The following is a 24145-nucleotide window of genomic DNA, read 5'->3' as shown; positions in this document are numbered from 1 at the left end:
CGACTGCTAAAAAGAAGGGGATTTCCAACAGAATAGGGCCCCATCTCATTTCTTATTTTCACCCTACCACATCCTCTTGCCTTTGGAACCGACTCACATGGGGTAGTGGTTAAAGTTAGACCCCTTTCAAGGAACATACGTTTAAGTTTGTTGTAGATCATAGCTTTGGGGTTTCTGTTTCACCTGATGCAGTCTTATTTTAATCACTTTTATTCTCATTATATGTGTTCATGTAAAGAAAGGTTTCTTTACATGAACACATACAGCACAACCCTAACCCTCATGCCAGACGAAATGACTGAGACAAGGATGTTTATTTTATATTTTACATTTCTGTCTTTAGATGTTTAAAGTTTGCATTGGGTCTGGTCGTAAAGACAGAGACAGAACTGAAATTCTAAAAGAAAGAATATTTAACTTTTGCATGCATTTAAGTAAATGAGGTTCCTCTGCCTCCAGAGAACAGGAAAACATGACACGAAACAGATGAAGTTTATTTTAGTCGGTAACCTTTTTGTTTTAACCTCTTTTTAAAAACCAACATGGATGTTCACATGCCTTGAATCGGGCAAACAGTATATGTTTTGTTTCCTTTTTACATCACCTCGCACTGCCACTTTAACCACACTGTTTCCTTCGGTTTACTGATATGACATAAAATGCACACACTGCCAAAAGAAACCAGATTAAACCTTATACATCAACTAACTACGCTGTGACATCAAGGACTGTTAACTTTTTTACATTTCCTGTGCAGGTTCAGTTACTACCTTCCACTTTCAGTGATTTTAATTATATCTAATGACTTTTTACAATAACTATACTAATGTTACTCATATACCATTCACACCAGTCGGCTATCAACATGGCAACAAAGAGCACACACGCAGACACGTGCAACAATGCAAAGGACAAAGCAAACCAAGCGTTTCATTAGTAATCAATGGACTGGAGGCCCGTCCACGTAGTGGTGAAAATGCAAATCAATACTATTAAATTAATGCTGCACGGTCAAAGAGGGCTGCTGGACACGTGGACAAAATGAAAGAATTTTACTATAACATAAAGTCCCATATTGCAACAATTTTCTTATTTAAATTCAAAAACAAAGAGCCTAAATTTATGTTTACAAACTGTTCACTGTTCAATTCAAAAATCACTTAATTTTATTGAATCATTTATAATGTTTCGTTGCAGAGCCTAGAGTATGAACTAAAAGGCTGCCAGGTTGCGGAATCTGTCTTTAGAATCTTGGTCATGGGTTTTCGGAAACATTTTGAAATGAACACGTCTATGAAACTTCAAAACCCCTGTTGAATCTCTTGACAGATCCCTGCAGCCATGTGACAATGTCAGTGTCAATTCATCAACTCCTGGTCCCGGGCACGATGATGTAACCCAGAACACATGGCATTAGTAACACACACACCCATTCACCAACAAGTTACATTCATTCACTGTTCAATCGTCTTCTCTTTGTCTGAATGTCCCGCAGGCCGCTGCAGCCTGAGGCTCAAGGCTCCCATTGGACTTTGGTGTCACAAATGCTGAGCTCAGCTCAAGTGAGAAGACCAACAGGGACTGCTGTTTTCAGCAGTAGCGACCCTCAACCCCACCCCCACACATTGTTCTTTCATCTCTGACCCCCACACAGCTGACCTCCGACCCTCACCTTTGACTCCTTTGTGTGCATCTTTGTGGGTGAGTGTCCGTGCTCCCTAAGAAGACTCCCAATAATGTGGGAATGAACTATAAACTGCTTTAAAGCAAAATAAGAACCTGCCACAAACAGACTGTTAGCACTGTGTGAAAAGAAAGGTAAAAAATGTTATTTTAGTGCAAACATGTTTTCAAATGTGCAAAAAAAAAACACATGCAGAGTGACGTTCTTCCTCCAGTTTGGTTGTAACTTCTATTTGGTCCATCCATGTCAATTCCAAAAGGGACAGGGACAGTGGTGGCTTGGAAGCAGACTTAGGTCCGCTCACTTTGGTGTGGGGTAAAATGCTTTCGTAATTCACTTTCACATAAGGATATAATTGAACCATAAGAAACCTTATCACATTAACTGATCTGAAGGATGGATCATGTGGGGAAAAGTCTAGTCTTCTGTGTGAATACAGAGCATTTTCTTGTATGGTACATGTGCAAAAATACAGCACTGACTCATTCAATGACTATCTATTAACACAGCTTCTCTAGAGCCATTGTTTTGTTCCATCAAGGACACATTTGTATTAGCATAAAGGAGACAGAAATATAGGGCTGGATGATGCAACAAATTTGATATTGCATTTTTTTATCCAAACATAAAAAGCGGCGATATCACTTATATCAATATAAGCTGCTCTACAATAATGTTTAAATATATTTAAAATGAAATCCCATGTTATTTGGAATATGTTACTTTGCACATTTAACAAGTAGAAGATATACTGTATATTGAGCTGAAGTATATAGCTCACCTCTTCACTACTACTCACACACATACCTGCAATGCACCTTGACCCACAGTCACTGCACACACACACATTCACAAACAGGCATGCAGACATTAGATCCAAGTATTTCTCTGTTGCCAAGGGGACCGTTCTGACCCCGTCAGCACTTTCGAGACCTGCCTGGGGCAAGGTAATTTGAATTTGCACCCCTAATCTCCATTCTCATGGGGCATGACTATTCCTCCTCATTTTCTTTCTACGATTTATTCAACTAGAACGTTTGGCACCAGCGAGCTCCTCTCTTCCTACACACGCCCGTACTCCATAAAGCTCTGCTAAGTGTGTGCATACACTTACTCTCTCCACATATGGAGAGACGACAGGGAGAAGGGCTGGGGTGGGGTACTAAAGTCATCTGCTGCTGACTCCAACCACACAGGATGTGTTAAAGTCAGAGAGCTGAATTTCCTCCAGGAGCATAAAGAGCTAGTTTGATGTGCAGACTCTGGCGTTTGGGAAGGTGACTGCTGTGAAGATAAACTCTGGCTGAAACATCTCACTTGTGTGCAGAATTTGACCTTTTGTGTTTTTGCTCCTAGCATGTTAATAACACAAGCGTGACAGCAGCGGCAATGGCAAGAATAAATCATGTAAAACTGTCTTCAGAGTTGGCAGCTGAAAAATATTACTACCTGTGGAGGAATAAACTACCTGCTAGACATCGGCATAAAAAAGATGTGATAATATTGTGATGCTCCCCAAACAGTGAAACACTCACAGCAGAGAGCAGGCTAAGCTGTTAAACAGCTGGCAGGGATTCTCTGGGTTACTAAAAGGCAATTTAGCAAGACAGCCAGAGACTTCAACCAAACTTTGGTCATCTAAGGGTACGCAAGCTCCGGTTCACCTTTTACTGAAGTACATCACGGCCAAAACTACAAATGTAGTTTTAATCATCAAATACTGTATTTCATGCACTCCGTATGGTGAAGGAAAAGGAAAACAACATAGTTATGAGATCAAATCTCTATTGACTAGCATCACTCTGTGTTAACAACACAACTGGTAACTTTAATTACAATTTAGGGAACTGTAGTAATTAGCAGACAAACATGGCACAAACAGATACTGCAGTAATTAGCTGTCAAACCCACACCATGCTACAGTCATTCTGCCGTGGTGTAAGGTCTTCTTCACACATTTGGCTGCTGCTCTCTGACAATAATTGGAGCCTCCTTGATCCATTTCAAGTGTGGAATGGGGTGGGGGGCTGGGGGGTGTTCGGTAGCTGCAAAAGCTATGGTATCATTTTAATGTAGCAGCAATAAAAGGCAGATTAGACACCCAGCATATCACCAGTCAGATGCTATTGGTATTTTGGGTTTAAAATTAACTCGTTTAGTTTGCCTTGAGGACAATATGCAGTAAACACACCAGCATAGACAAAAGGTAACAATTGTAGTCTGTAATTTTGCTATGAATAAAAAGTGTCCTACCAGTGTACTAGTCCACCGACATAAAGAAAAACTAATGTGTTGAAGACAAGTTCACAAAACAATACAGCATATTGAATCCTAACCCTTCTCTGTAGTCCATATGTAGCCAATGATGACATAATCATTAGAGTCCTTCCACTAAAGTTCTCTAGGATTCCTGAGGATTTAGCAACCAGTCATAACAGATGAGAAAATGTTACATCCACATCCATGATTATGTCCCTAATCCATGGAATTTCCTTGTGGTGCTCTATACTTGGACACTGTAGCCGAAGCTATATAAAATACACACAAGGCCTGGAGCACAATTGACTTCCTCACTGCATTACATCCCAATATCCTGACAACAAAATGGGCCTGCTCTACTGGCAGTTGATCAGATTAAATCAGGCACCACCAGTGGAGCAGGTTTGTGAATGGGGAACATATTCTGTGGAGCTATTCATAAAGCTACTACAGAAGCAGCAAAGACGCCAGACATACAACCTTCAACGTAGAGGTAATAATATGCCCAATCTAAAGAAAAGCTGAGTAAAATTACTTCCCGCCTGAGACTTCAGACACGACCTTTTAAAGGAGGCTTATTTATGATTAGCAATTATAATACAGTAACCAGCAAGTACGTGAAACAAAACAAAAGGTCATGTGAGATACGGTCAACAGGTAAAAATTAACTCATAATGAGTCCTGAGTAAAGGGCACTGTTCAGACTCCCTTTTTAAAGCACCACTAGGTATGACACAATGGCACAGCACAGTAGCAGCCAAGCTATTACCAGTTACTGCGAACTCAAAGCAGCACCGTTTCTGTGGTGGTGTTTTTGAAGGAAGAAAAATACACAGATTATCAAGAGCTTGTCGGAAATAACGAGAAATGACTGTTTATGGAATTAGGGAAATTCAAGTTGCTCATTTGGTCTTCTGATTACTCTAAATGTTTCACTCCGTCTTACTTTCTCCTCAACAGAAAATCTAATTGAATTCATTGCTTTATTGGAATGAGGCAAGTGTGGATTGTGCTGAATGTAAAATGTCTTACCAGGCAATTACTTATGTGACTCACGGTCGGTAATGCAGACTTAATGATGACTGTGATAGATTGCATACATTTGAGCGGGTGCTCATATAGGGTTTCATCCTGATGAAAGTTTAACGAGATGTAAGAAGCACCATAAACTCCTGTAATTACTGTCTGGAGATCCACGAAGTCAACTTTGGGAACTTCTATATCATCGTACCTTTACTGCCTTACCTGTAGTAATGGAAAGTTTAGTTTGGACTAATAACCTGGCACCAAAGCAACAAGCACAAACAGGACTGCAAAAGGATGACACATAAAAAAACAATCTGTACAGACGGAATAAAATGTACATGAACATTTTCTTCAACGACAAGTGATACTCGGTGCTATTCAATGGTTAACTTGGCCTCCTTACCATGAGTACTTTTTTAATTCATCTTTTTGGTCTGATAAATAAATGAAATATATAAATATAATTTGTCATAATTTGCACAAGTATGTGCAGGCTTAGCTAGTCTACATACCAATGCGACCCTGACAATCCCCGACCCCCCGATTGCTCTAGTTGGCTGTGTTTGTGGAAATAAAAAAAAATTTAAAAAAAAGATTAAAAAAAAGATGCTGCAAATCAGTGTATGATTAAAGAAGTGTCCTTTATTTTGAAGGGTCATCAAGAGAAGCGATTACCAAGTACTGATCATTAGCATTTATCAGACCTCAGATCTTATGTTTGTTCGTTTTAAATGGTACACAGAGACGAAGCATTGCTGACTTAAAAAAAAAACTATATGATTTATAACGTACAGCATAAATTTGTATTTGTTTTTTATTTTTCTAATGTCACAAGTTTCCTTTTGGAGGGTCGCAGTAAAATGAGGAAGTTTGAATTGATGCTGTCACCTGATTGTGTTCTCGGTTTTTGTTTTTTTCTTTATTTGTTTGTTTTGGTTCCTTCATGTTTTAATGCCAACGCTCCTCAGGACTAGGTTGATGCTAACTGATGATGTGTGGATGGTCGGGGGTAGAAGCTCTCACCATGTCTGCTGGGGTGCTGCCCGTCATCGTGAAGGTTTAGCAGGTCCTCGGAGGGTTCAAGCACACACACACGCGCACATATACAGGAGGAAAACACGGATATTCCTTCTTTTCCTCTAGGGTACGAAAGGTCTCACCAGGGGAAACACACGGGAGGTGTTGTTCAGAGAACGTAATAAGGAAATGTATTCCTGACGCGTCTCGTTCTCTCTCCACAAAGGTAGTCAGTCAGTACATGCAGCGCGTCTTCTTCCTCCTCTTCTATTGCACAATCATGTCGTACATCGTTTTCCTCCAAAACTGTTCAAGTGTGCAAATAAAACAGTGGATATGCAGCGGCACCGGGGGGGCCTCCTCCGACCTCCACCAACACAACAAGGATGTATACCCCGATTCAGAAAAGGTGCCTACGCCATGCGAGAGAAAAAAAACCAACACTGCTGGCACAACCGGGCACAGAGCTTTTCTCTCTCGGTTAAAAAAGGGAACTGAAACGAGAATAAATCGGTGATTTACGGTCAACGCCAGCGAACGAATTAAAAAACCGTCCAGTGGTTGAATGAGAAAACGTCACACGATGAAATGGCACCGGTCTTTAAAAAGGGACTTCGAGGTGAATGTTGTTCAGATTTCTGGTTGCGCCGCTGCGGCTGCTGCTGTTCTACCACAACCCGTTCAGCTGTCAGCCGCTGAACCAGCGACAAGCTGAGCCCAGCACCGGAAACCTTACTTTACTTCCGTTTAATTCAAAATAAAACGCACTTTAGTTCTTTATCTTTAGTTTGTCATCCTTTAAAAATACTCTATTTATTCCTTTATCTATTTATTTATTCATTTATTTACCCATCTAACTTCTACTGCTATTGTACTGGATTATGGCTCTGTTACAACACTCACATTCCTGATTTAATCAAGTTTCAAATTGAAAAGTTAGAGTAAGAGAGTGACATCCATCAGGAGCATGGTGACAGTATACATCAGTGTTTCCTAAACTTTTTTATGGGAACCCAAATTTTAAAAGTCACAAACCTTCATGACCTAAGTCAATAGACATTATCTATAAACTCATGGAAAACATCATGTGAGACGACCCCACCTGAGGGTTGCGACCCAGTCTTTGGGAAACTGCGGTATACATCAGCAATGTCACTCTGCTGCTGTTGGAACCGTCCAGCTGCCAGTCATATGCAGTGATGGCACTTATCTTTTACAACCAGATGGTTACTGGTTTGGGTCTTTGCTCCTTTCAGACAGATGGCCTCTCTTTATAAAGTTCTCCATGTTCTTCACATCTGTGTGGATAAAGCAACATGCAGACTGACAATAAAAACTAAGTGCAGACTCCTAATTCACCGTGGGTGTGATGGCAGTGGAAATGGTGGTTCGTCTCTGTATGTGGTGACTGTGATGTACATTTGTGTTTCACCAAATGTTTGCGTCAATTGTTTCCCATTTGTTGTGTAACTGATTGCAGGACAGATCAGGTGGAAAGAAACAAGAGACGACATTACAAAATTATTATTAAATTTGCTGTTGAAGTGGCTTAGAAACGTCTTATTTGGACTATTTTGGAAATCTTCCATGTCCAAAATAAAAGTGCAGTGTTTGTTTTGTATGTGTTTACATAAATTGGTTGGATAGAGGATGTTTTATTATAAAATGAAAAATAAAATAAAAATGATATTATGTGAAAATCATATAATATCATTTATATTATATATAGCACTGTTGTGTACTTGAGTAGTTAAAAGTCAGGGATCATTCCAATAAAACAGCATGTCCACGACATTGCCAGTTACGCATGGGAGCAAGTGGTCCATTAGTAGTGATCGTTGATCGTAGAAGACAAAGCAACACAGCTGCTCATCCGTGGAAGGTCTATTACTTAATCAATATTCGAGTCAATTACTACTGAGGATTGCATGGGTGGGTATGAAAAGTCAAAAGATACAGATGTGGAACTACATAACGCCGGTCTTTGGTAAGTATTTATAAGAACACTGTAAAGATTCTACTGCGTACGTAACACACGGCAAGAGTTGGGAAAAGAGGTGACAGCTTTATAATGCTAAGGCTCCATGGATGTGGTGCTATTTATAGCATGCATCCCATATGATGTGTAATATAATATCCTGACCTTGATAAAGTGCCTCTCTCCCGCTGTCTCTCTCTCTCTCTCACTGTCTCTCTCTCTCTCTCTCTCTTTCTGTGTGTGTGTGTGTGTCAGAGGTCAAGATATGTATCAGCAGCAGATCTGTCATCCCTCCAGTGGACGGAGTGATATCCTTTGTGGCATCAGGAGAGGGTTTTGCTCCGGATTAACCACCTAATCTCCCCACCATAGAGGAAGAGTCGGACACACACCCACAAAATTCACAAGCCTACGTACACACATGCGCAAACACACACAAGACCACAGAGACGTTCAGGCCAAAATGTGTTTCATTGGCTGTGGATCCAGGGTGAAAACTATTGTAAAAAATAATCAAATTAAAATTAGAACCTCTTCATTTATTGTGTGTTTAATAGTTGTCTATATATTTAAAGAATACAAAAGCCTAACCATAGAATTAGGACAGGCATACAACGCGGCTATTGAGTCTGGTTCAACTTCACTGAAAGTTACAGTTTTACAAAAATGTGAAATTTCCGTCATTAATTGCAGAGATCTCGAATCCCCTCTTCAGCCCTAGGCTCTTCATTTTTTTAATGCTTCGCAAAGCAAATATAAATATGACATTTGTAAATCAAGACATCAGAGTTGGCCATCCCCTAAAACTTTCATCAATATGATGAGTTAGACCTTATACGACAAGACAAGACAATAGTGACGTGACAGGACTGACACTGAGGACATACTCTGGGCCTCAAAGGTCAAACAGAGTGATTGGAGTTTAACCATCTACGGTGTCACATGCACAAAGAAGAGATAAAAAGATAAACATTTGTCTATTCCTGTTGGCCACAGCAGAATCTTTACAGCTCTGCCTCTGACACTCCGCACAGCGGTGCCCGCACCTCCCACTGCATTGGTTCCAAGGCTTCGCAGATTATTAACATGCAGGAATAGCCTTCAGCTAATTTAAGATCTAGAAGCAGACTTTGAGCTCAGACTATTTCACAAAGGTTGATTCATGACCCCAAACTGAGAGGACAGTTTTGGCTACTACAGGAAGTGCGACAATTTGTTTCTCTGACGTCTGGAGCACTCTGCTTTTTGTCTATCAGTCCCTGGCTAAGAGTGATAAATGAGAAATATACCACTCACATAGATGGATACATTTAAATACACCTTTCCAGTGGAAGTGTGTACCATGGTGGTATGATACGAAAAATACCACTGTAATTAAAATGTATAGGCAAATCATAGCTTTGTTTGATTTGCTGGGGGGGGGGGGGGGCTCTAAGATAATATGATGAATAACATCACATCTTCCCTACATTTTTGACCATCACTGTTTCATCAGATTTATCTTTAATTTCGTTCTATCTCATTCCAAATTCCACCCCGGTATGAGCAATATTTGTCTCCACTGTTAAAGAAGACGTCAGACTGTGTTCATCATTGACAGAGCAGGAAAGGACAAAGAGAGAGTACAGTCGTTATTTGTCTGCCATACAGTCCAAAGCTGTATTTACAGTACATCCAAATCCATTAGAGTTACATATGGTGAACGATCAGACAGTACATACAGTACATTCCCACTATATGTGACATGGAATTATATTTGGGACTTTGAACCTCTTCATGCCTGCAGGCAGGTCTAGTTTTATCTTGTTTTCTACATTCCTGATCTGCTGCTTAGAACCTCACAGGTCGGCTGTTCTAGTTTCATAAATCTACGCTCTGTGATTGCACTGAAAATTAGCCCACTGTACTAGGTGATACTTTCAAATTCCTTTTAAATGATCACGAGCGGCTCTTTTTCACACATTCATTTGTGTGACTGACAGCATCGGCATAATCTTACCAGAGACGTCTTTCTTACCGAGGAGTGACTCCTGGCACTAGTCAGTGAGATGGACTAAGTTGGATTCGGTTCAGACTTATCAGGAGACAGGCTAAGCCCGAGCTTATCCACGACAAACTGTTGTTAAGGGGATTGGAGGGGAGGCGGGTGTGACTCTAATCTTCCCACCTGTCTAACAATCTCTTTGGTAAATATACACAGAGCCTCCTTTGCAGAATCTTCTGGTGACTCAGTCACCTGTGGCTGAATCTGAGATTCAACTTCTGTCTTTTGTATCTGTTTTTTTTTTTTTTTTACATTTGCATTCTATTGACCCAAAGCCTCACCCAGTTACTCATCCTTGCTGGAAACCTCCTCCCGTTCGTGAGAACACTTTGTCATCCTCTCATGTTCCTGCCATCTGCCCGCTGTAGAAGGAGAATAAACAACATGATCGGTGCTCGTGTCTCCAATCAGCCGCCGCCATCGGCTCCGATGTGTACCTTTCTGTTTACCTGAAGATGGGCGTTATTTGATATTTTACGTCTCCGTTTGTACAAGTACATTGTGTCCTAGAGAGGCTTGTCTGTGTTCAGTGTTCTGTGGGTGACATTTAACATTCTTTCCCCTGTTCAGCCAGTTTAACTGATGAGATGAAGTTGAGATAATGGCCAGAAGAATTGCTCGTCTTACAGCCGTATCACTAGGAGTGTGTGTACACTACATTTAATTGTTGTTTGTTTGAAAATGATCATTGAAGCTGTTGAAGTAAAACAACTGTCACCTACAATTAAAACCTATTGTTGGAGGACTGTGAATACCGTACTAATAATTAGGGAAGTGAACATATCATCCACAAAAGCCAACACCGTCCAGCCGGTTATGAACGGAGACCATCAATTAAAAACTTTATCAAATGGGTATGTGTTTACACTGTGTCCTCTAATCCCCTAAATGTGCACATAATGTCATGACAGGTGCAAAGCAACATTAACTGTTATCTAGCATGAGTCCAGTACAAATATTTGACTTGATAATAATAAAAAAGTAAATACATTAGACATTTGCATACTAATTCTTGTCCATTCCTAGTTCATTAAAATCTGTCAATAAAATATTCTTAATCTAAGACAGTGTTTCTCAATCTGTGGTATGTGTACCACCAGTGGTACGCAAGCGCTCGCTAGTGGAAAATCGTGTTTTCACTAAAAAATTAGGTCTTCCACCTGCCCTCATCGCCCCAACAAAGATCTTGACAAATGAAGTTAAAACTAATTAAGTTTTCAAACCAACACCCTCATAAAACTTCATATTTTATAATGAATCAAAATAAGTACCACCAAAATAACACAATAAGTTCAAAAAGAGAAAATAAAAGTGCAGTTGTTCCATTGTTACATGAACCTGGAAAATGTAGTCCAGTTTGTCGCGCCCTACTTCTAATGTCTCATGGGAAGCAGTGCTTTAATGTGACAATGTTTTCTTTTTAAAGGACATTTGAAAAAGGCTACAGTGTCTACACATATTTTAAAGAAATATAAAATTGTAATCCAGTTGTCACAGCAACACGCCGGAACATCTGTTTCTGTGTAAACATGTTCAACTCTTTGTGCTTCGCCAGGCCCAGTAAACTTACACGCCCTTCGCTCCATAAAAACACACAGAAGTTTGCAGTCACAGTAGTGCTCCACCAGGGTGTGAACACACAGCTGTGTTTTTAAAACAAGCCACAGGGAGTGCCAGCCCTCCATGTACCTGAGTCAGCCTTTGCTTCTTCCTCCACCTCCTTCTCTCTCCCATTTACCATTCCTACCTTCCCCCTCTCTCTCTCTCTCCCTCTCCCTCCCTTTCTCTCTCTCTCTCGCCTGTTCACTCACACTCTATCTTGGTGACTAAGCAGTAGGAGGTACAACCTATAGGTTGAGGTAGGAAATTCAGCAGTAGCTGACACAAGTAGTTATTACAGGATAAAAATAGCCTCTGATTAGATGAGCTGGGCCTCTATCTGTGGAGGACAAAACACAAAACAATACAGGACGCCAATTATCGAGGCCCTTGTCTTTCTCTGACTGTTACATAATATATTAATACCAAAGACAAATGACTGGATGCGTTGCATGTGTGATTGGCTTCACTCTGTCATCATTCACTGAACATTGCTTATTCTTTCAAGCACATAATAGGATTAAACATTATTTTTGTCTTGAAACAGTTGTTTTTTCCTCTTGGTTGCTCAAGTGTTGTTTGTTTCAGGATTTCTCGCTGAGCCCTGACTGGGAGTGTTTGTGTTTCTGGAGCTTTGTTTTGCGTCTTCAGAGCATGTCAGGTTAGTCAATGACAGTTTAAAAAGGGTGAAAAGACACAAGGATGTTGATGCTTAATGTTTATCCGCAGGGATTTAAACAATTTATTTAACAATGGGTTAGGGTTAGAAAAAAAATTCTCTGTACACAGATGCTATCTGCAAATTGAATCTTATTCTTAATATCAAATGAAAATATATACTTTTTGGGAAACGCTGTTTCTCCTACAGCAATGTTGGAGTTTTAAATGCACTTTAATGGGACCACATAGGTAGATCCGTGCTCCAGGGTACATGCACACATAGAAAGTCATGATTATTTTCGCACCTCATGTATTGCCCCCATTACAGGCTAAAAAAAAAAAAGCATGAACTTTGAAAATGCACATATTTTCAAACTAGTTGTGCTACATCTCTTCGGCTTAGGCAACTATTGGGTGTGGTTGCATTTGTTCCTGCTATTTTTGCCTCACTTCCTGCTGTGGTTTCCATCAGCTCAAATCCGCTGGCTTACAGTCAACAGAGGATGTGTCTGTTTGTATACCAACATGCTACCTCACAAATTTGATTTAAAAAAAAAAGAAAGAAAGAAAGAAAGTGCACAAGTGATTCAAGCGTAATTGAATTGCGCACAGTGAAGAAGATCTGGAATTGACTGATAGCTGCTTTACGACACAGAAGAAGAAAGAAGTGCTGGGAATGAAATGAATACTCAACCAGTTGTCTATAAGTAAAAAAATAAAATACAGCACACGCCATAACAAATGATTCCATATTACAACCTCATTACTCAAATATATCACACAGGAGGTTATTACAAAAAATAGCAGGATGACTATTTGACATTTCCATTGATGGGCCGGTCATACTGGCATCAGAACCGATGATGGAGGCTTCATTTATGAGGCTGCTAAAATGAAGCACATCAACAGTGTGATTGCTCTATTGAAAATTCTTGTTTTTATTATGCCAAGGTACGTGCGTCTAATGAAATGTATGGGTGGTTGTGTGTAATGTGCTCAATGATCCAATAGCTTATAAAAAAGCATGACTTTTATTTTGAGTTGAATATTTAAATTCAGAATCCAAAAATCTTTTTAAAAAAAAGTCCTTGTGGATTATGTTGATATGACTATTTTATTTTGTTCAACATCGATAAATTCGACTGGTTACCACCAGGTCAAAGAAAGCTGTTGTAATATTATTTAAAACATGAATATATAATCCAACAGTTTAACCTGAGTGTGATGAGGTCAACACTTGTCAAAAAGGAAAGGAAAGAAAGACAAGGAAGTAGTGTCTGACATAAATCAAGTTTAGAACTTTGCTCAAAATATCATTCCAGGTACTTTGTAACATGAACCTGTTTCTTACAAGACATTGCCATGTACTGTATGTTTAATAGTAACAGCTCAAAACCGCATTTTTGTAAAATGACTGACTGGTCTTCCAGTTTGTACAGCTCCTGTGCATTGTTACAACATCAGCAGAGACCCCGTGCCCTTTCTTTCTGATTGATTATTGATTATTATAATTGCCTCCATGAGCTTTTTGCTCCTTAAGCCACCATGAAATAATGCAGTGTGAACCTCTGGCGCCCTCTGCTGTCTGCGCTTCATCTCAACCCACTTCACAGTTTCTTACCAAGAAGTGACCTTCCTCTTCTACTCAAGACTCATGAGTGACAGTTGTGGCGGCACCCAAGATTGTTATAGACACTAACAGATAGATTCAGCAGCATCATATAGGTAAATGGTTCATGTTGCACAGCATCTGCACATTATTCAGACCAGTAAAAGCCATGTTCCACCCCATGACTGTGTTACCAATAAATCTCTGTTTGTGTGGAACCTTCAGTACAGCTTACAGATGATCCAAAAGAGCACGCCGTGTTATTAAATAGCTAATCAGCTAACATTGTTTTTTAATACCATATCACTACTGGAGCGACTTGTGAAGGACACTCAAGCACAGAGAGACGATGACTCATGAGATACAAGAGTGAAGGATGACATGGTTGATTTCACACCATTTTAACATTTATAGCTTGGCCCACTCAAGCATTCATAACACCCTGTTCACAGACGTGCTGCCACTGTGTTCCACAAACACGGCCTGGTCTGCACATACACACTCGAGTTATTCATCTCTGTGATGATGAGAGGTGAGTCACAGGCAGTTCTGACAATGTGGCATGGTCTGTCAGTAATGTCGTGATCAAATTTACCTTCAGGATGTCTGTAGGCATCAAAGGACTAAGGTTATAGCATTTGTTGCAAAAAGGTATCTATGGTAAGAAGACGGTGCTCACACATGGGAGCCTCTATAGAGAGGACGAGACTAATATGATTTGAATGGCTGATTCTATGGTGATGAATGAGCTCAATGTTCTTAACGTTGTGAATTAGAAAATAGAGACGTTAATTTCGTATAGATATTTAAAATAATATGTTTTTAATGTGACACGACGTTGTGCCTGAGGTTAACAATACAGCGCAAGACAATCATGTCCTTTACAGGAGCACCACCTTGTGGTGCAGCACGTTTTCCAAAGGAATTTGTGAATTATCAGTAGAGAAATTAATTATTTTTCTATTATTCGATTCAATAAGCATTTCTCAAATATGCCGTGTCTTTGCAAAACAGGGCATGTAGTGGACACGGTCTACGGAAACAAGAGGTCATCGATTGGTGCAAAGATGGGCTGGTACTGAGGAGAAGCACCTGATTGGTCTATATAAGCACACGTACACTGACTATATACAGTGTTTGTGTACTATATCACAGTGCACGTGTAGATATGCCACCGACACCTAACCTAAACTGTAGCAACATGATCTATTTTGGTTTATTTTAAGAAATTAATAAAAAGTAATAATATAAATTAAATTAAACATTATAATAGCAACTATAACAACCTAATATTCTTTTGTTTTTGGTTTCTTGGTTTGTAGTTTTTGCAAGAATTTTAATTATTGTAAGTGAGAGCATTTGTTTCATTCATGTTTACAATACAAAACAGCTTCTAACAGACTCTGGTGGCATCCTTTAAACTATTCATGGGGGAAGTGAAAACCCATAATTTAACATTCACAATTAATCCATTAATTATACACCTCTTTTCTAACATGGATTTATCTTACGAATTAAACAACATATTTAAAGAAATACTGGGGAATTCAGGGTTGACAAAATGCTAATACAATATTTCTTAATGCAATTTTGCGCGAATCTCTTTGAAAAAAAATATTAAAGGACTAGCAGCACTATGTTTGTAACTGCACTAAATTGTACGTTGTATGAATTCAAGTGTTTTATATGACGTTTTTAAACATTTTTCCTGCTACAGGTCGCACGAAAACCAATTCTAGAAGTTGGCCTGGTGAAGGTAGCACTAAGTGAAGCGTAATTTTTTTTTTGGCTGTTTGCCTAATTAATATATAAACACCGTTAATACATCTTGGGGACTAGTTTCACTCAACTATTATAATTCGTGTCTTAGTAAAAGACAAAGAACGAAGTGCAGGAAATTGACGGAAAGAGTTGTTTTGCTTCTTTTTATCTTCCTCCATGGGTTTTCCTATAAGCAGCTGGGTTGCAGTTTGCGCATCAGACCGGTAGATGTCAGCCAAAGGCCACTGATTGAGCAGTGAGCGTACACAGTAGACACCAGGTGGCTGGGATTAGTAGTGGCGCTGTGTGTAGCTAAACCTGCTGTAGAGTATGCGGGCTGTTGTGGCCTGTTCAGACTCACACAGACTCTGATCAACAGCTGAGTGCTGCCACAAGGCGCTGCAACTGTTTCAGCACAATTTTACGCCACAATTCCCACTCAGCACATATTGACCTACCGCAGTGGAAAAAGGGACAAGCCAACGCCACGCATGTGTGTGTAAACAACTCTCCGTTTTGTAATCTCCCTTCAGTCTACTGTAGTTTCAAAGATGGTGACTGCATTTTGCTAACAAAACAAAAAAAAAGAAACAGTGGGAAATGTAGACTCAGACATGACAGCAGCCTCCAGCTGCCACATAGTGTGGTAACTGTATACTGAATGGCTGCCTCCAGTCAATAATCCATGCTGCTTTCCTGTTATTCAGGAACTACAGACGACACATCCGTGATATCCAAGGTCAGGAGTTTTCTTCTGCTATAAGCTGAGTTTACATTCAAACATTTGAACAGCTGCTGTCAGTGAGTGTGACGACTGATCAGGGATGGCTGGAGACCACGTCACCGTCGTGAATCCTTCTGTGGGCTTCGTCAGAGTGGTGCAAAGGTCAACCACAGCCCGGTGTCGGAACGTCTTCTGTCCCACTCAGTGTTAGGACTCATTCTGTGGGTCAAGGCCAGCATCTGTGCAGAGAGCAGGAAAACATGCAGCACAGACGTACACTTATCCTTGTAATTTACACCGCAGATCAGACACATGCGTGTGCTGCTGCTCTGCTCATTTCTACAAATACTCTCACACGCCCAGGCCCAGAGATGGAAACCACTGATTGAATAAGCTCTCTCCCTGGGGACCAACTGCGTTGTTGAGACAACCACATCTAGTACACGTGTGTCTCCTATAGGGCCGATGCACAAGCCGTTGTCATATGTCACTGGGGTTTTTTAAAGCACATAATCCTTATATAAATACAGCAGAGTGAGTACATCAGATGAAGCAGCTGTATCTAAATAAAACAGGAGGAGTCAGTGATGCACAGTGTCAGGCAGGGCTGACGTCACAGCATCCAGCGTCTCTCCACCTTGTCAGGAAGCCTCAACATACTGCACATTGGCAGAAAACAACAGAATTAACAACTGGGCATATGTGAACAGTGATGGTCATGAGTTAATATAGGTATTAATATCATTGACGTCTGAATTAAGATACTGCCCTGCAGGCTTATGACCATCCCCAGGCAACGTCGTGTTATGTTGACAGAGTAAAATAGTCCAAGCTGTTAATTTAACAGCAGATGTAAACAACTGCCGATGATATTAACTCTTAGACCTTAAATGTTTACTTTCTCCACTGTCCTGTTTGTTTCTGGTCATTTTGTTTTTAGTCTTTTAATCTTTCGATAGCTTGAATTTGTTGTGTAACTGTGTGCAGTATTTATGAAGTTAACAATTTTGATATTAGTATGATGCAGTAGTTGTTGATTTGTAGATGATGAGGCAAATAGCATTGGTACACAAACTGTACACAAACAGGATTAAAAAAAAATGTTTATTGACATCAGAAGCAATTTCAATCTGAACAATAAACAAGGCGTTTCTTTTATTTTTGCCATTACAGTGGTACATAAAGATCAGTAAAACAATTGTGATACGTCAACCTTGATATCATTTTAAAGTACAAACACACAAAAAAGAAGGGAGAAAAAAAAGAAAAGACACTCAGCTCTAACTCAGAATAATTTTTTGTGCTGTGCACCTCTAGCTGGGGTAAATACTGAAAGCCCACCCCTTTACACTGTACCAGGCAAGATAGTGGTCTAAGAACTATCACTGGAAAAATAAGACTGGCGGAAAGATACAGACACGATACTTGTGTAGTGTTAACTATACAAAAAGGAGAAAAAAACTGTACAGCATAAAAACAACTGATATACACAGCCTTTTTTGTTGTTTTTTTTTTACCCCTTGGGTTCTAATGTATTATCTTTCAGTAAGTGAAGAGTGTACAAGGGGGTTAAATGCTTTATAAACAAGAAAATGACCACTTTACATATATGTCACTCGCAAATTACTCGTCATCATCATCATCATCATCATCCTCATCCTCGTCCTCCTCATCATCGTCGTCATCATCATCGTCATCTTTTTGCATCTTGGCAGGAGCTTTTGCAGGTGCGGCACTACCGGCTTTGCCCTTGGCACGATATGCAGCAACATCCTGGGATAGAAGACCACACAATGAAACAGTGTAGGATATGACCAGATATCAAAGCTGAAAGCTTATATCGAACCGTCACGATTGGTTACAGTCTGCTTACCTTCTCATATTTCTCCTTCAGTTTAGAGGCCTTCTTCTCATAGGGCTGCTTGTCCTCAGCGGAGGTGCCGTTCCACATCACACCCAGCTTCTTGGCAACTTCTCCAATGGATAAACCAGGACTGTCGCCCTTCACCTTAGGACGAAAATCTGAGCAAAAGATGAAGAAGGCAGATCTGGGAAGGGAAAAAAATAAGGTTATTAATCTGTGCCTTGCAAACGTAAGAGAAAAACTTAACTTTTTTGTTGTAGATGTTTCAACGTTTAAATGCAACACATACGGGGGTCTCTTGGGGGCATTGGGGTCCTTGAACTTCTTCTTCTTCTTTCCCTTGACTGGAGTGTAGTTCATCATCTCTCTGTCATAACGCTCCTTGTCTTGCTTGGCAAGGTCCTCAAACTTGGTCTTCTCTTTGGCAGACATTGTCTGAAAACATTAAAGTACGTTGAAAGTACGTGAAAATAGGGAACGGTTGGTTAAAGGAAATACCAATTTCATCCCCAATTATTAGAAATAATTATTAAATATTATAATCTAATAACACAAAATCTCCAAGATATAAATTCAACTAATTTTGTACGTCCACATCTTCTTACCCTCCATCGCTCAGAGCACTTCTTGGAGAACTCCGAAAAATTGACCGAAGCATCAGGGTGTTTCTTCTTGTGCTCCTCGCGACAGGTCTGCACAAAATAGGCATAGGAGGACATCTTCCCCCTCGGCTTGGTGGGATCTTTCCCCATCCTTGCAACAATATCTGAAGACAAATAGAAATTAGTCTTGCATATGCTCTAATAAAAGTAAAAAAAAAACTTAATGTTATCGAGAGGTGTTTAATAGTGATGGATTTAATAGCTGTTTTATCAGTGATGTGTTAAAACAAAGAGATGTCCTTCAAAATAACTGTTTATTATTCAATAGTTAAATGTTAGTAAACACTAAAAAATGTATTGTGTAACTTTTAAATCATCAAGAATTTGTTTAATACTATATATATATATTCCTTCTAATTAAAACTCCTTTATTAGTTAAACCCGTATGTGAGGTGATCTTTCCATTAAAGTTGTGATCAGCCAATGTTACACTGATTTTTTTACCGAAGTTCAGCAGTAAAACAAATAATGTTGAAAAAAACACTTATTGGTTTTATTTTGCTATTGCAATTCACGTGAGGCTGGAAAAAAACGTTATATTATATTATAATTTCAATGTCAATTTCATAAAGAAAATAAAGAAAATATTTATGTACATATGACATATATATACGCTGTAAACACGTAAAAGTGGAAAAAATCATTTTCAGAAAGGTATCCTTTCACTTGGGTTCATGTTTTAATCACGGAAATTACTTTTACAGAAAAAAGACACAAATTCCATAATAGCGTATTTTATTGAAAATAAAACAAAAAACTGGGATTCTGTGCAAAAAGACCACTGCTCTAATGTATCTCATCATATTCCTTTGTTCTGGGAAAAATTGAACAAACTCGGAAAAAACGTTAAAAATCGTTTATTTTTCTGCAATATTTTCCTATTAAACGCCACTAGAACTCTCAGAGTAAGCGTCGAGCGGAGTAGTAATGGCGCATGTAGGCTCTGGTTGAGAAAAAGAGGTCAACAACGACGGCAATATTTCTTCTTCCATTTTGTGAGAATGCCTTCTTCATGAAAGAAAGTCCCCCTCAAATGTCTCCTCCCGCCTCCTAGTTCGCTTTGCAGCACGACAAATATGTTTAAAGAGCTGGCGATCTTGACAAAATATTTCTCCGATTGATTCCTATTGCACTAGCCGCCTAGTATAGTAATACATTGGGTCTGTGCTGTGTCTATGAGCGGGCTGTGCTACTGACTGGGTTTCTATGAGCTCCTAATGGCCGCTCGTCTTCATCCACTAACATAGAGAATATGGCTCCTTCTCTTTGTGTCAGCGCACAGCCATTGCACTGCGTGCAATAGAGGGCAGAGCGACCGAGGCGACCACTTCACTTCAAAGCCCGATTAAAACGTCTTCCGAGTATCGGAAAAATGTAATAAAGGTGTCGTTGGAAACACGAAAGATTGAATTTTCTTTTGACGTCGTTAAATATCACAGTTACGGGTTTGTTTCCCCAGAAAACACGGTTAGAAAAAGTTGAAGTGAACTGCGCCTCTGTCACTGGCTTCCCATTTACCTCGCTGCCTTGTTTCCTATGCGAATACAGTCAGCCATTACAGTAAAGCGCAGATCGTGAGCTAATTTTTACACCATTTTGTTGGGCGTAAATATGACCAACAAACATATGTCTGTGCTTGTTTTGTGACGGCCTATCTTTTTCTCGTGTTTTCAGGTAAATTCTGTGCTGAAATCAAAACACCCCGCTTCTCAGTCTTCACATGACAGGCGTTCGGCTTCGCAATGCACTGCAATGCCAATGCTTAGCTAACGGTGAGTCTACCATTGTCGCTTAACCGTGTTGTCCGCTAGACATTCCTACATTTTTACGCGATAACCAGCAATTCATTCGATTCTATTTTGTAAAGACATTACCATGGTATTTTTGTAAATTATTTGTTTTCGAGTAAATTGACGTTTTTCGTCGAATTTTGCTCAAGGTTAATATTTTCCCAACATTTTTTTACAACGTCTGCTTTTCACTCACTGGCTGAGTAATGTAACGCTACCCATTCTCAACCGGCTATTTCTTGTTTTTCCCAATTAAAAAAAACAAAAAAATTTTCTTGAGTAAAAATGTTTCCTTGTATATTAGTAAACACGAGCATAAACTGATTTAAAATATTGTAGTTGTTCAATTTATTTCTCAGAGACCTAAAATTTTGCTGTGCATTATACTTACCAGTGGGACTCTCGTTGACTCTCGTTGGATCTCAATGCTCCGCAATGGCTGTGTATGAGGGAACACAGAGGCGATACGCAGTGTCTTCAGTCTTCAGCTCTCTAACATTACTCTCGGCGGGGCTGTCACGCCATTGGCCAGCGCCCAGTCTAGCGTGAATCCCATTGGTCGAATGCTTTTCATTGTCCTAATAGAAGACGAGTCGCCATTGGCTGTCTTTTGTGGAACGTCACTTGAGTTTCCAGAGGCGCGTGGATACAAAAACATTAGTGGGCAGCGTGCAGCAAGAGCTGGTAGTAGAGTAGTGTGTTTGCCATAGTATTGAATTCACTACGTTGAGCAGCACAGTGTTACAGTAGGCGAGTTAAATGAATGGGACGATGCTTGTAGTCTGTGAGCGAGGTAGCGGTAAACCACAGCCTAGCTGCGTTGCACTGGTCTTCTTCTCTTCTTCCTTCTCCCCAGAAGGCTTTCCACACACGAGCTTATTTGCTAATAAAAACCGTCAAAATGTGAAATGAGATCGTTAATTAAATATTGTAAAAGGCACACGAAGCGGCTGCTCACCCCATATTTAACTGGATGTCAGCTTTTTAAAGGGTTTTACTATGAAATAGATTGACAACAACAAAGCAACATAGACTATATTTCAGCAACAATGGTCCTTTTTTCGTATTTTATTTTGATTTGATAATTGAGAAAACTGGCATGTAACTATGTGGACCATAGCCACTTTACATAACAACCATATTCAAACTGCATTAACTTGTTGGTGTGCCTCATAGAGGTTAACTTGTAAATTGTACTGTCTGAATATAGTGTATGTATATCATTTGCAATCATAGATCAAATACATTTAATATTTGTTCTACTTTTGTACTACTCTTATTTAACCATAGAGTGTGTTTGATGCATTTAGTTATATTTCATCTCCATAAGCAAAAAATAAATATAATTATTCATTGTCTTACAATGTCTGTGTTGTTGTCCAGGTTGTGTATGGGTTTCTCTGTGTCCTACAGTGTTTCTCCTGTAGTCTCCTGTTGTCTGACTGAGCAGTTTCTCTGTGTCCTACAGTGTTTCTCCATTGTCACATAGTGTCAGCTTAACTGGCTTACCCAAATTGACCATGCCATGTATGTCTGACTGAGCGCGAATGGAGGTTTGCCTCTTTATCTGGTCCCTGCAGTACACTTGCCACACAGTTTACTCTGATTAACTCAAATTCCCTCCCAACTTCTAACAGATTATGAGGCAGAGGAAAATGAATGAATGTGTTCTTAGTTGTTTGTTTCTGTGTTGAGTGATCGTCACCTTACAATGCCTGTCTTCACATCCTTTTAAATTCTTTTAGAATATTTTAGATGGTCTGCCTTTAACCTGTCACTACAACTTTATTTATTTTTTTTATTTATTTTACTTTCCTATTTACACTTATCTCTTTTTGTTGACTGGACTGTTTCTGTGATCCCCACTCTCCCAATTCACAGCTATCAGTTAAAAACTCCACCTAATTCCTACAAAACTGCAATTTCTGATTTTTTAAAAGTATATAATTGAAAGTTAGCACAATTACCCCATTCTTGAAAAGAAAAAGAAAATATTAAAATTGAAAGATTTTTAAGTGCATGTAGCCCTCTCTTTGGGAACCTGTTAATGCCTTGCTGTTTTCACAATATAGATTCAAATCAATTAAACTAATATACTGATTAATTTAGTCTTAAATGATTAAATTAGTAAAAAAATATAAATAGTTAAACATTTGGATGTCCCCAAACACAGTTATAATGGTTAATTATTGTTGGTTTATTGATTTTATACTCGTCATCATCTATAATCTGATTAAAATCTTTAAGTGACATCCTGTTAAATTTATAGCTTTGTCTGCTGCACGTGTCTGTGTCTTAGAGAGTGAACCTTTTTATTGTTGTTATGATTTGTGGTGGTAATGGTGTCAATAATACACAGTAATAACACCGACAGTTTAATCTCATCCTTCTTAACAAGTGAGGTTTGGACTTCTCCCTCCCTCTGTCAGATGTATATTCTACAGCACTCCAAGGTAGTATAAAGGAATTAAGTGTTATCCTTTTCCGGAAGGTGCCATAAACATAGATTAAATGTGTAGGTCCATAAATTGAGTTCATGACCATTTCATCTCTTTCTTATTAAAATCTGATCCTGTAACTATGACGTACTTAATGCTGTAGAACAAGAAAAAAATTGAAAATTAAATTTTGAGGTTAACAGTTGCCCCCTGGTCAGATGCATGTGACGGTAGCAGGACCTCACCAGTCACCTGTGAACAGTCCCCCTTTTTTTTTCACTAAGTAAGACAAAGACCTGCAGCAGGTTTGTGTGTTTGGGGGAAGGTCACACATATAACAAAAACAAATGACATTCATTTTATAATTTAAATATTATTTATATATTTGTATTGTGCAATCATTTTAGGGTTTTTGGTATTTTCTTTTAATGCAGTTTTCGTTTTGGTGGCAGTTTTTGAAAACTTTCTGCTGTCTCATCATTAGACCTTTCCCTGTTTTGTTTTTCATTCATTTCTGCTACAGTTAGTTTGAGAGCTTGCCAGTGCATAACTGAGTCAAGACTAATGTAAATTAAAATAAATTAAAAATAAATAATCCACAAGAATTTAATTTTAAACATGCGTTAAATCGTGATTATCTCACGTAAAGATTGTGTGATTCATATATAATTTGATATATTTCATTTAAGATGATTCTCTTTATTATTATTGTGTTGTTTGAAGTAATAGTAGATGGATGTATGCTTCTTTGATTTACAGATTGCCACGTTTTGGACCACAATGAGTGAAACTCCTGGGTGTGTACAGAAGAAAATCTCAAATTAGGAGCAGCTCAGCTTTGAAAACCAGAATATCTGCTTATAAAGGCGATCTTTTTCAATGTGATTCAGTTTCTTGGCTGACAGTAAAGGAAATGCAATTATCTGACAATAAAGCCTTCTCTTGTTCATTGAGCTGCAAGGGGGTGGGGTGTTAAAGTAAAACAAATGCTGATTATCATTATGATCTGCAGACATATAGACGCACCAAA

General features: G+C 39.2%; 2 protein-coding genes and 1 long non-coding RNA gene across 3 annotated transcripts in view; 1 reads left to right on the top strand and 2 right to left on the bottom strand.

The window, feature by feature from the left end:
• ubl3a (ubiquitin-like 3a) overlaps positions 1 to 6702 on the bottom strand; it is a 28062-nt gene extending 21360 nt beyond the window's left edge. The window contains exon 1 of the mRNA XM_008332894.3: positions 5993 to 6702. Within this exon, the coding sequence (XP_008331116.1) occupies positions 5993 to 6019 (27 nt within the window). The 5' untranslated portion in view covers positions 6020 to 6702. The remainder of the gene's footprint in view (positions 1 to 5992) is intronic.
• Positions 6703 to 17453: 10751 nt separating this feature from the next.
• On the bottom strand, positions 17454 to 21225 carry hmgb1a (high mobility group box 1a). Its single transcript, XM_008332893.2, has 5 exons — positions 21069 to 21225; positions 18831 to 18991; positions 18515 to 18660; positions 18235 to 18409; positions 17454 to 18134 (listed from the first exon to the last, which is right to left on the bottom strand). The coding sequence occupies exons 2-5, from the start codon at positions 18975 to 18977 to the stop codon at positions 17985 to 17987; spliced, it is 618 nt and encodes a 205-aa protein (XP_008331115.1). The 5' UTR covers positions 18978 to 18991; positions 21069 to 21225; the 3' UTR covers positions 17454 to 17984.
• LOC112488609 (uncharacterized) lies at positions 19000 to 24039 on the top strand. Its single transcript, XR_003052854.1, has 2 exons — positions 19000 to 20659; positions 23875 to 24039. It is a non-coding gene; the product is annotated as an uncharacterized LOC112488609 (long non-coding RNA).
• Positions 24040 to 24145: the final 106 nt, after the last annotated feature.

The sequence above is a fragment of the Cynoglossus semilaevis genome, chromosome 19 (assembly GCF_000523025.1).
Source record: "Cynoglossus semilaevis isolate Cse_v1.0 chromosome 19, Cse_v1.0, whole genome shotgun sequence".
NCBI classification, from domain to species: domain Eukaryota; kingdom Metazoa; phylum Chordata; class Actinopteri; order Pleuronectiformes; family Cynoglossidae; genus Cynoglossus; species Cynoglossus semilaevis.
The sequence above is the reverse complement of the archived record's forward strand: the minus strand, read 5'-3'. Positions and strand labels throughout refer to the sequence as shown.

Bases quoted from the DNA above. Each gene is read 5' to 3' on its own strand.
- hmgb1a (XM_008332893.2), bottom strand. From the start codon at position 18,977: ATGGGGAAAGATCCCACCAAGCCGAGGGGGAAGATGTCCTCCTATGCC. The intron at 18,410-18,514 runs GTATGTGTTGCA...TTCCCTTCCCAG, and splicing joins AATGCCCCCAAGAGACCCCC to ATCTGCCTTCTTCATCTTTT. The intron at 18,135-18,234 runs GTAAGCAGACTG...CTTCTATCCCAG, and splicing joins TGAAGGAGAAATATGAGAAG to GATGTTGCTGCATATCGTGC.